Genomic DNA, 13018 nt, shown 5'->3' with positions numbered 1-13018 from the left:
CTGGACTGGTCTGCCTGCAGTTCTGACCTGTCCCCAATAGAGAATGTGTGGAGAATTTTTATCTTAAGACGTGTTTGCAGGAAGAATGGGACATAATAAAAGCTGAAACACTAAATCACTTGGTATCCTTGGTGCCAAAACGTCTTTTAAGTGTGGTGAAAAGGAATGGCAGAATTACAAAGTGGTAAAAATGCTTTACTGTCCCAACTTTTTTTGAAATGTGTTGCAGGCCTGAAACGCAGGAATGGATAATTATTAATAAATGAAATGAAGTTGAGCAGATAAAACATGAAATATCTCAGGTTCATCCTGTCTGCAATCAAATAAAAGTCAAAGTAAATGTAAGACACTCTGTGTTTTTTTATTATTTGGATTTTCCATGCTGTCCCAACTTTTTCTGATTTGGGGTTGTAAACTGTTACAAAACTGGCATGAAATTTTTTGGGAGTGATCCAAAGGTTTTGGTCAACAGTGTATAAATGCTACATTGACACAGTATAATAAATATTTATTGACTGATTAAATAAACTTACCTTATAGTATTTGCTGCCAGTATCATTTTGGAAAAGAGTAATGCACTTGCTGTCCAGACGCCAATAATGCCTCTTACGCTGGTGTAAAATAGGACAATATTTATCATCACAAAGGTGAAATATGTCTTGTCTCTAGGTCTAAATAGTAGTGTTTTAGAAAAAAAGATACAACCATATCTCACTCTTCACCTGAAATTAAAATATGCAAAAACAACATATCTAAGATATAAAACCTAAACAAAGACACACAAACAAGCTTAACTACATTTGACATAGAAGTGAATAAATGCTATTCACATGGAAAAGAGCACTGCAATTAGTAAAATAAATGTATTTGTTTGGTCTGAGTTGAAGCACAGAGCAGTTTTGTTAACGTATGAATCACATAAATATAAATAGGTTACTTAACCTTATTAGAAACCGAATACTGCCGAGTATCAGTTACAAAACTGTCATCATTATTTACATAATTAAGAGTCAATAAAATATCCAACAAAATACTGTGTATTTTCTAATCCTGCTCTTGTTGATGAGCTAAGAGAATCTGATCTCTGTGTCACCTCATTTTTATTTCATTACAGCAAAATTACTTTAATTAAATGTTCAATTTCTCTGATATTTTTAGTGTAAGAATGAGCTAATTATTTACAAAGACATTTTATAACCTGTTGTAAACTATTTTACCTAGTTTCCAAAATACACCAATCAGCCATAACATTAAAACCATCTCCTTGTTTCTACATTCACTGTCAATTTTATCAGCTCCACTTACCATATAGAAGCACTTTGTAGTTCTACATTTACTGACTGTAGTCCATCTGTTTCTCTACATGCTTTGTTAGCCCCCTTTCATGCTGTTCTTCAATGGTCAGGACCCCCACAGGACCACTAGAGAGCAGGTATTATTTGGGTGGTAGATCATTTTGAGCACTGCAGTGACACTGACATGGTGGTGGTGTGTAAGTGTGTGTTGTGCTGGTATGAGTGGATAAGACACAGCAGCGCTGCTGGCGTTTTTAAACACCTCACTGTCACTGCTGGACTGAGAATAGTCCACCAACCAAAAATATATCCAGCCAACAGCGCCCTATGGGCAGCATACTGTAACCAATGATGAAGATCTAGAAGATGACCAACTCAAACAGCAGCAATAGATGAGCAATCGTCTCTGACTTTACATCTACAAGGTGAACCACTTAGGTAGGAGTGTCTAATAGAGTGGACAGTGAGTGGACACAGTATTTTAAAAACTCCAGCAGCGTCGATGTGTCTGATCCACTCATACCAGCACAACACACACTAACACACCACCACCATGTCAGTGTCACTGCAGGGCTGAGAATCATCCACCCCCCAAATAATACCTGCTCTGTAGTGGTTCTGTGGGGTTCTGACCATTGAAGAACAGGGTAAAAGTAGGTTAAAAAGGTATGTAGAGAAACAGATGGACTACAGTCAGTAATTGTATGACTACAAAGTGCTTCTATATGGTAAGCAAAGCTGATAAAATGGACAGTGAGTGTAGAAACAAAGTTTTAATGTTATGGCTGATCGGTGTACATCCAATATAAATATGATATTCATCATTGTTTCAGTTTTAATTTGTTTATTAGGATTTCATTGTCATGTTTTACACTTTGGTTACATTCAGGACAAGACAGGTAGTTACAGGTCACACATAATTCATCAGTTCCAGTTTAATGTCAAACACCATCACTGGCAATTTTGTATGTCCAGATCACCTAACTTACAGTCTTTGGGCTGTGGGAGGAAAACTGCGGCTTTCGTAAGAGCCTTACACAGGGAAAACATGCAAACTCCACGCAGAAAGGACCCGGAACGCTCTATCTGGGATTCTAATCCAGGAGTTTCTCTCTGTAAGGTAACAGTGCTACCCAGCAACAAACAATAAGAAAATTCCATGTATCTTCTCAAAGGGTGTTTTTAATTGCATGATATTACTAAGTGTGTTCAAAGCATGCTGGGTAAAGCTCAAACAGATGTGAATGCTAGTTCTGTTGCAATAACTGGACTGATCCAAACTGGCATCATCAGAAACAATTAGGAAATAGATTTCTCACCAGTGTGTCCTTGCTGGTGTAGTGCACAAGCCACCCTTCCTTCATCACATTGCTGTTTTTCCTCTTGATGTGCTTGACTGACTGGACCACTCGCATAAGAGGAATATTGTTGCTAGTGCAGGGGCTTTCAAACACAATAATGAGTCACAATTCATAAATGTTATAAAATAATTCAAATAATTATGATAACACACTGATGCTTACTTAAACACATAATTAATCTATCTGACAAACTGCATACTATAGTGCTTATAAGTGCTTATATAATATTTATAGACTGTGGTCTTAGCATAATTACATCTGGTTAATGAAAAACACTGGTCATGGTAGATGTCATTTATGTGGCATGCTTCATGAATAATCATATTTACTACTGACCCTGTTATACACTGATCAGCCATAACATTCAAACCACCTCCTCCTTGTTTCTACACTCACTGTCCATTTTATCAGCTCCACTTTGAAGCCATTTAGAAGCACTTTGTAGTGTAGTTTCTCTACATACTTTTTTAACTTGCTTTCAGTCTGTTCTTTAGTGGTCAGGACCCCCACAGGTGGAGGATCATTCTCTTAAATACCGTGTCCACTCACTGTCCACTCTATTAGACACTCCTACCTAGTTGGTCCACCTTGTAGATGTAAAGTCAGAGATGATCGCTCATCTATCGCTGCTGTTTGAGTTGGTCATCTTCTAGACCTTCATCAGTGGTCACAGGACGCTGCCCATGGGGCGCTGTTGGCTGGATATATTTTTGGTTGGTGGACTATTCTCAGTCCAGCAGTGACAGTGAGGTGTTTAAAAACTCCATCAGCGCTGCTGTGTCTGATCCACTCATCCCAGCACGACACACACTAACACACCACCACCATGTCAGTGTCACTGCAGTGCTGAGAATCATCCACCACACAAATAATACCTGCTCTGTGGTTGTCCTGTGGGGGTCCTGACCATTAAAGAACAGCATGAAAGGGGGCTAACAAAGCATGCAGAGAAACAGATGGACTACAGTCAGTAATTGTAGAGCTACAAGATGCTTCTATATGGTAAGTGATAAAATGAACAGTGAGTGTAGAAACAAGGAGGTGGTTTTAATGTTATGGCTGATCAATGTGTAATCTCTGTATATTTCTATAGGCTTAATACTATGTTAAGTACTGCATATTTGGTATAGAACAGCTCTACCTAATAATTCTGTTGGACTCATCCGGATCTGGATCATGAAAGTCTCCGAGATCACCATGGCCCACATCTAGAAGAGCTGAAGAGTCAGCAGCAAGTGCTTCCTCCATGTCATCTATCAGAGGGCTGTTCCTCTCACTGTCATGGTCATCACACCCTTCAATCATTACCAGGTCAGATTCAGCTCCTGGACTCAACAGGTCTATAATGAAGACAAGAAAAGACAAGAGAGGGAAGGACAAGCAGAGAGTGGCCAAAGCGCTTATGAAAAATGGTTATAATCACACTAAAATAATAATAATAATAATAAAAATAATAATTAAAAATTTGGCATAGGAAATATAATGAAAATTAAATAATGCAGAATACATTGGAAAATCTGGCACATTAATTGCCACATTATACACCGACCAGGCATAACATTATGACCACTGACAGATGAAGTGAATAACACATAATAATTATTAATTAATTATTATCTTTTCATCATGTCACCTGTTAGTAGGTGGGATATATGAGGCAGCAAGTGAACATTTTATCCTCATAGTTGATGTGTTAGAAGCAGGAAAAATGGGCAAGCGTAAGGATTTGAGCGAGTTTGACAAGGGCCAAATTGTGATGGCTAGGCGACTAGGTCAGAGCATCTCCAAAACTGCAGCTCTTGTGGGGTGTTCCCGGTCTGCAGTGGTCAGAATCTATCAAAAGTGGTCCAAGGAAGGAACAGTGGTAAACCTGCGACTGTGACATGGGGAGCGAAGGCTGACCCGTGTGGTCCGATCCAACAGACGAGCTACTGTAGCTCAAATTGCTGAAGAAGTTAATGCTGGTTCTGATAGAAAGGTGTCAGAATACAGAGTGCATCACAGTTTGTTGCATATGGGGCTGCATAGCCACAGACCAGTCAGGGTGCCCATGCTGACCCCTGTCCACCACTGAAGGCACCAACAATGGGCATGTGAGCATCGTAACTGAACCACGTAGCAATGGAAGAGGGTGGCCTGGTCTGATGATTCACAGTTTCTTCATCACGTGGATGGCCGGGTGCGTGTGCGTCGCTTGACTGGGGAACACATGGCACCAGGATGCACTATGGGAAGAAGACAAGCCGGTGGATGCGGTGTGATGCTATGGGCAATGTTCTGCTGAGAGACCCTGGGTCCTGCCATCCATGTGGATGTTACTTTGACACGTACCACCTACCTAAGCATTGTTGCAGACCATGTGCACCCTTTCTTGGAAATGGTATTAGGAAGATGGTCATAATGTTATGCCTCATTGGTGTAATGCAATACAATTCCATATCACCAGAAAAGAACTATTAAAGAAAACAACAAAAAGAGGAAGATAAAATATGCATCACTTGCAGTATTTATACTTTAATGAATTCAGATATTAAACAGAATGTTTTGCACTGAGCTGACTGTGTACAGACCGAGTCAGTGATGTATGTGCTTAGTGGGATAAATATTGTTGTATTTGGTGTGAAAATGCAGTTTGTGATTGTGACATTAAGAAGCATGTCAAGGCTGTAAAGTTGTACTTGCCTCCGTTCCTTGACACCTCTCCAAGGCAGTTGTTTGGCACTTTGGGTGCACATCGTTTGTGGCAGTTGAATTTGCAATCTGAAATGGTGTGATGGGGGAAAGGAGATGAGAAAATGGCAAAGTGAAAAAGAGGGAGAGAGAGAGAGAGCTGGCACTCTGAGAGGAGCATGTGTTGTGCTATTGGCTGACAGGCTGAGACCTTGCACATTGCTAAAGCACATTAAAGCTGTTTCTCTGTCAGCTGACAGCGCTCTTTACCGCCTGACACCCTGTATAAGATTAAAATCATATCACACAGCTACACTGCTGCATTCCTACAATGTCTGTCATTATTCCTATAATCTGTCATTATGTTTAAATGTTGTATTCTTTATTAATATTACAATTTAACTAACTTAATGACTTAAAAGACCACAGCTGCATACAGAAGTGGCCAAATTATATAACAAAAGAACAAAACACATCTTTTGCAGCCAGCCAAAATCTTAATTTTTCAAGTGTCACTCCATAATTACTATAGTTTTGAATTTAAAAAAACAACCACAAAATCAGAAAAAGTTGGGACAGTATGGAAAATGCAAATAAAATAAAAATGCAGTGTTCCTTACATTTACTTTGACTTTTATTTGATTGCAGACAGGATGAACCTGAGATATTTCATGTTTTTTCTGCTCAACTTCATTTCATTTGTTAATAAACATCCATTCCTGCATTTCAGGCCTTCAACACATTTAAAAAAAAGTTGGGACGGGGGCAATTTAGGGCTAGTAATGAGATGAAAAAACTAAATAATGATGTGATTCCAAACAGGTGATGTCAACAGGTGATTGTATTCATGGTTTGGTACAAAAGCAGCATCCAGGAAAGTTTGAGTCTTTGATGAGCAAAGTGCAGTACACAATATCATTAAATCAATCAAGGAATCAGGGTCAGGAATTTCCGTGTGTAAAGGCCAAGAGAGCAAGCTTAAGCTGAACGCCTGTGATCTTCAATCCCTCAGACGGCACTGCATCAAGAACCGCCACTCAACAATAGCTGATATAACCACATGGGTGAGGGATTACTTTGGCAAACCTTTGTCAAGCACTACAATACAGAGTTACATGCACAAATGACACTTAACTTTGTTAACCATGTCCAGAAGCGGCGTCAACTTCTCTGGACTCTGAGGCATCTAGGATGGACCATCACACAGTGGAAACGTGTATTGTGGTCAGATTTTTGGAAAAAATGGACGCTGTATGCTCCGAACCAAAGACAAAAATGACCATCCAGACTGTTATCAGCAACAAGTGCAAAAGCCAGGGTCTGTCATGGTATGGTGCTGTGTCAGTGCCCTTGGCAAAGGTCATTTACACTTCTGTGATGCATTTTTCAACAAGACAATGCAAAACCACATGCTGCACACATTACAAAGGCATGGCTGAGGAAGAAGAGGGTACAGGTACTGGACTGGCCTGCCTGCAGTCCTGAACTGTCCCCAATAGAGAATGTGTGGAGAATTTTGAAGTGAAAAATGCGACAATGATGTACTGTTGCACATCTTAAGACGTGTTTGCAGGAAGAATGAGACAAAATAAAAGCTGAAACATTAAATCACTTGGTATCCTCGGTGCCAAAACGTCTTTTAAGTGTGGTAAAAAAGAAATGGCAACATTACAAAGTGCTAAATGCTTTACTGTCCCAACTTTTTTTGGAATGTGTTGCAGACCTGAAATGCAGGAATGGATAATTATTAATAAATGAAATGAAGTTGAGCAGAAAAAACATGAAATATCTCAGGTTCATCCTGTCTGTAATCAAATAAAACTGTCCCAACTCTGACCTCTGAAAGTGTAACATCACAATTACTTTCTATTATTTGTATATACAGTATTTTCCCATTAAATATAAAGTAAATGTTCATAACTTTGCAAAAACATGTTTGCTGAATTTTGCTGGCCATGTATGCCAATTTTTTGCATACACAATTACATAATAAAGAAAAAAATTTAAAATTACTTTGTTGCTTAATTTAATGAAAATTAAAACAATAATTAGTCAATTATTATTAAAAAAAAAAAACTTCAACATTTTCATGCAGCCATACAGCAAGTACTCCTTTACTCGGATTTCTTTTACACAACAAATCCATGCCTGCCAAACATGTCTCACCAGCACTGAATCATAGCAAGACCTTTAAAAGACATAAAAAGCTATCAAAAGGCTGCTAGAAATAAAAACGACTGGTGAGCTCATACCTTTGCACTGCAGGCCCTGGCGGAACAGGCCTTTGAGCAGCTTCTTGCAGTGCTGGCAGACGGTGGGGCGAGTGTAGGAGTGAATGACGAACGTGTGTGGCACCTTGACTTTAGACAGCAGGATCTTGTCGAGTTCGATGGGGCGTCCAATATACGACTGTGAGTTGGAGCGCCCTCTTCCTGGGAACATGTCCTTCTGCTGGGGAAAACCGAAACGTTTGTAGAAATCATTGATCTTTGCGTCCCTGTTGTGTACGATGCACCAGGGGTTTCAACCTCTGGGGAGTACCTGTCCAGGAGGGGCGTGACATGAGATTTTTTTTTACTTCTAAAACTAAATGACTGCGTTGTTTAAACCGAGGTCTCCACTAGCGAGGTCATCCAATAAGCAATCTACAACAATAGTTTTGGCTGTCAGTCAAGCAGAGTATCCTAAACTGGCGAACTTAGCAGTTAATGTACTTTTGCCTCTACTTGGTTCTGTGAAGCAACGTTTTCTGCTCTCATCTACATCAAAAGCAAGTACCGCTTACGATTTACGACTAGCTGTAACTGAACTACGAATTTCTATAATGTGTTCGATAATTGCATCGTATGTATGTTGTGCACTACATTAATTATATTATTTTAGCTTGTCAAGAGCTTTCACAATGGTCTCTGGGCGAGGTTTCATGTGTGTGGGGGGGGGTCAAGTTCAAGGTCGGCACACTTGGGGGGGGCTGGCTGAAAACCCCCTGCACTACACAACACCGCTTGTTTAGTAGGTTTTAACACACGACTGTTCATTTTTTTCTATTTATGCATTTCCCCCCAATAATCTAGTTGTATTAAATTAAATTTGATTGTAACTCGTCCCTACTGCTGCAGATCTCCATTCCTGACCAAAAAACATTCGCAACCACCACACGCCTCATCTGACACAAGTGCAGTACCCACTGTATCTTTTCACCTGCACGAAGCAGGTTCAAATGGGGATCCATTTCTTGCGCATAGAGTTACGCACTGATCTCCATTATTCCCCGTCTCATTGTGCAGATGTCATCGATCAGCCAGCAGAGGTCATAACTGCAGTAGTTATAAGGAAACCCTGTTCAGCCATTGTCCCATCCTTTACAGACACACAACCAGTCGTGTGTCTGTGTAAGCACCCAGCCAGCTGATAGCATAACTGAAATTCAAACTTGTGATCTCAGTACTGGTGGTCTAGTGCTTCGACATGTCTTGATTCTTATATTTCATTACTGCACCAAAATTTTTAAGTGGTCCTTTGTGAAATACTTAAGTGATTTTCCAACAGTTATTATAGTTACACTCACTGTGGAGGTAATTGTGAGGTAATGTATGAGACTGTTGTGTGTTTCTATAAACCAGCCTGCCTGGTACCAACAACCACTAAACAGATAAAGATACTTAGATAACATAAGCTGTGCCAGATTCAATAATTATTCGACTAATAGCTCAATTGTAAGAGAATACATCCATGTATACACCGATCAGGCATAACATTATAACCACCTTCCTAATATTGTGATGGTCCACCTTTAGCTGCCAAAACAGCCCTGACTTGTCAAGGCATGGACTCCACTAGACCCCTGTAGGTGTGCTGTGGTATCTGGCACCAAGCTGTTAGCAGCAGATCCTTTAACTCCTGTAAGCTGTGAGGTGGGGCCTTCATGGATTGGACTTGTTTGTCCAGCACATCCCACAGATGCTCGATTGGATTGAGATCTGGAGAATTTGGAAACCAAGTCAACACCAATTCCTCAAACCCTTCCTGAACCATTTTTGCTTTGTGGAAGGGCACATTATCCTGCTGAAAGAGGCCACAGCCATCAGGGAATACCGTTTCCATTAAAAGGGTGTACATGGTCTGCAACAATGCTTAGGTAAGTGGTAGGTGTCAAAGTAACATCCACATGGATGGCAGGATGGATGTTCCCCAGGTAAGCGACGCACATGCACCCGGCCGTCCATGTGATGTAAAAGAAATTGTGATTCATCAGACCAGGCCACCTTCTTCCATTGCTCTGTGGTCCAGTTCAGATGCTCACGTGCACATTGTTGGCGCTTTCGGCGGTGGAGGTCAGCATGGGCACCCTGACTGGTCTGCGGCTATGCATCCCCAAACGCAACAAACTGTGATGAACTGTGTATTCTGACACCTTTCTATCAGAACCAGCATTAACTTCTTCAGCAATGTGAGCTACAATAGCTCATCTGTAGGATCAGACCACACAGGCCAGCGTTCGCTCCTCACGTGCATCAGTGAGTCTTGGCCACCCATGGTAGATACTGACCACTGCAGACCGGGAACACCCCACAAGAGCTGCAGTTTTGGAGATGCTCTGACCCAGTCGCCTAGCCATTAAACCAACTCAAATCCTTACGCTTGCACATTTTTCCTGCTTCTAACACATCAACTTGCCGCCTAATATATCCCACCGACTAACAGGTGCCATGATGAAGAGATAATCAATGTTATTCACTTCACCTGTCAGTGGTCATAATGTTATGTCTGGTCGGTGTGCACTTTAATCAGAATAGACTAGTCCAGTTGAAGCCATTCCGAATACAATTTTCTTACTGTGTATATTTTCACTACCGGCTTATGTTAAGCAATCACTTTTCAAATAGTCATTTAATATCATGATATTCATTAATGGTCAGTCTTAACCATAAAGACTGAATGTGATGTTTAAGGTTTATATAAATACATTTTTATTAATTTCAAATTTTTTTTCTTTAACAAAAACACAATAAACTGATTATGATAAATGAACACCCAGAGCATACAGGCACTCTAGGTGTTTATTTAACATTGGTAAGTTATAAATAAAGTTCTGCCCTTTTTTCATTAAAACATGGCAGCTGTCACCTTCACTGATGTTCATTGGACTACATTTTTGCAAAAAGTAAACAAGAATGTTTGTCTAGAAAAACAGGTTGTGAAGGACCGGTGGTAAATTTGCATTAAACTCAGAACAACAAGTTTCAAGCATCAAGCTGTTTTTAATGTGCCACTGATTGGCAGACGTGCAGATGTCTTACCACCTGTTGGGAACAGGTCTGATATCATGCAGGTGTGTTAAATTAACTACTACATGCTAACGAAAGCAAGAGATCGATAACCTTCTCTTAATCAGGTTGTACACATGGCCTCTGTTCTTAAAAATTTTAATAAAAAGAGGAAGATGATTGTGCACTGTTAATTAGATTCAGTCATAAAAGACCTTCACTGTGTTTAACATACAGCTTGATGGTATAATTAAACTACAGATAAAATATACACAGGAAAAACGTTCGGAACTACCAGGATATTTTCATTTCTGATCTTTACCCAAGACAGTATAAAAGGCAAAAATATTTTTAAAAAAAAGTATGTATATGCCTAAACTCTTATGTATCTTTAAACCGTTATGTATTTTATCAAATTACTAACTTTTTCAAATCTGAGCACTACATATAAACTGATCAGCCATAAAATTAAAACCACCTCCTTGTTTCTACACTCACTGTCCATTTTATCAGCTCCACTTACCATATAGAAGCACTTTGTAGTTCTACAATTACTGACTGTAGTCTATCTGTTTCTCTGACACTGACATGGTGGTGGTGTGTTAGTGTGTGTTGTGCTGGTATGAGTGGATCAGACACAGCAGCGCTGATGGAGTTTTTAAACACCTCACTGTCCCTGCTGGACTGAGAAGAGTCCACCAACCAAAAATATCCAGCCAACAGTGACCCGTGGGCAGCGTCCTATGACCACTGATGAAGGTCTAGAAGATGACCAACTCAAACCGCAGCAATAGATGAGCGATCGTCTCTGACTTTACATCTACAAGGTGGACCAACTAGGTAGAAGTGTCTAATAAAGTGAACAGTGAGTGGACACAGTATTTAAAAACTTCAGCAGCGCTGCTGTGTCTGATCCACTCCTACCAGCACAACACACACTAACACACCACTACTCTGTAGTGGTCCTGGGAGAGTACTGACCATTGAAGAACCGCATGAAAGGGGGCTAACAAGCATGCAGAGAAACAGATGGACTACAGTCAGTAATTGTAAAACTACAAAGTGCTTCTATATGGTAAGTGGAGGTGATAAAATGGACAGTGAGTGTAGAAACAAGGAGGTGGTTTTAATGGTATGGCTGATATACAGTGTATCACAAAAGTGAGTACACCCCTCACATTTCTGCAAATATTTCATTATATCTTTTCATGGGACAACACTATAGACATGAAACTTGGATATAACTTAGAGTAGTCAGTGTACAACTTGTATAGCAGTGTAGATTTACTGTCTTCTGAAAATAACTCAACACACAGCCATTAATGTCTAAATAGCTGGCAACATAAGTGAGTACACCCCACAGTGAACATGTCCAAATTGTGCCCAAATGTGTCGTTGTCCCTCCCTGGTGTCATGTGTCAAGGTCCCAGGTGTAAATGGGGAGCAGGGCTGTTAAATTTGGTGTTTTGGGTACAATTCTCTCATACTGGCCACTGGATATTCAACATGGCACCTCATGGCAAAGAACTCTCTGAGGATGTGAGAAATAGAATTGTTGCTCTCATGGCCTGGGCTATAAGAAGATTGCTAACACCCTGAAACTGAGCTACAGCATGGTGGCCAAGGTCATACAGCGGTTTTCCAGGACAGGTTCCACTCGGAACAGGCTTCGCCAGGGTCGACCAAAGAAGTTGAGTCCACGTGTTCGGCGTCATATCCAGAGGTTGGCTTTAAAAAATAGACACATGAGTGCTGCCAGCATTGCTGCAGAGGTTGAAGACGTGGGAGGTCAGCCTGTCAGTGCTCAGACCATACGCCGCACACTGCATCAACTCGGTCTGCATGGTCGTCATCCCAGAAGGAAGCTGACGCACAAGAAAGCCCGCAAACAGTTTGCTGAAGACAAGCAGTCCAAGAACATGGATTACTGGAATGCCCTGTGGTCTGACGAGACCAAGATAAACTTGTTTGGCTCAGATGGTGTCCAGCATGTGTGGCGGCGCCCTGGTGAGAAGTACCAAGACAACTGTATCTTGCCTACAGTCAAGCATGGTGGTGGTAGCATCATGGTCTTGGTCTGCATGAGTGTTGCTGGCACTGGGGAGCTGCAGTTCATTGAGGGAAACATGAATTCCAACATGTACTGTGACATTCTGAAACAGAGCATGATCCCCTCCCTTCGAAAACTGGATAACGACCCCAAACACAACCTCCAAGATGACAACTGCCTTGCTGAGGAAGCTGAAGGTAAAGGTGATGGACTAAACCCAATTGAGCACCTGTGGCGCATCCTCAAGTGGAAGGTGGAGGAGTTCAAGGTGTCTAACATCCACCAGCTCCGTGATGTCATCATGGAGGAGTGGAAGTGGATTCCAGTAGCAACCTGTGCAGCTCTGGTGAATTCCATGCCCAGGAGGGTTAAGGC

General features: G+C 40.9%; 1 protein-coding gene across 1 annotated transcript in view; it reads right to left on the bottom strand.

The window, feature by feature from the left end:
* Positions 1 to 13018, bottom strand: part of prkd1 (protein kinase D1) — a 111692-nt gene that overhangs the window by 28721 nt on the left and 69953 nt on the right. The window contains exons 6-10 of the mRNA XM_063006890.1: positions 7579 to 7777; positions 5339 to 5416; positions 3798 to 3996; positions 2615 to 2738; positions 534 to 611 (exon numbers count right to left, since the gene is read on the bottom strand). Of these exons, the coding sequence (XP_062862960.1) occupies positions 534 to 611; positions 2615 to 2738; positions 3798 to 3996; positions 5339 to 5416; positions 7579 to 7777 (678 nt within the window). The remainder of the gene's footprint in view (positions 1 to 533; positions 612 to 2614; positions 2739 to 3797; positions 3997 to 5338; positions 5417 to 7578; positions 7778 to 13018) is intronic.

The sequence above is a fragment of the Trichomycterus rosablanca genome, chromosome 13 (genome assembly GCF_030014385.1).
Source record: "Trichomycterus rosablanca isolate fTriRos1 chromosome 13, fTriRos1.hap1, whole genome shotgun sequence".
Lineage (NCBI taxonomy): Eukaryota > Metazoa > Chordata > Actinopteri > Siluriformes > Trichomycteridae > Trichomycterus > Trichomycterus rosablanca.
This window is presented reverse-complemented; position numbering and strand designations above follow the sequence as displayed.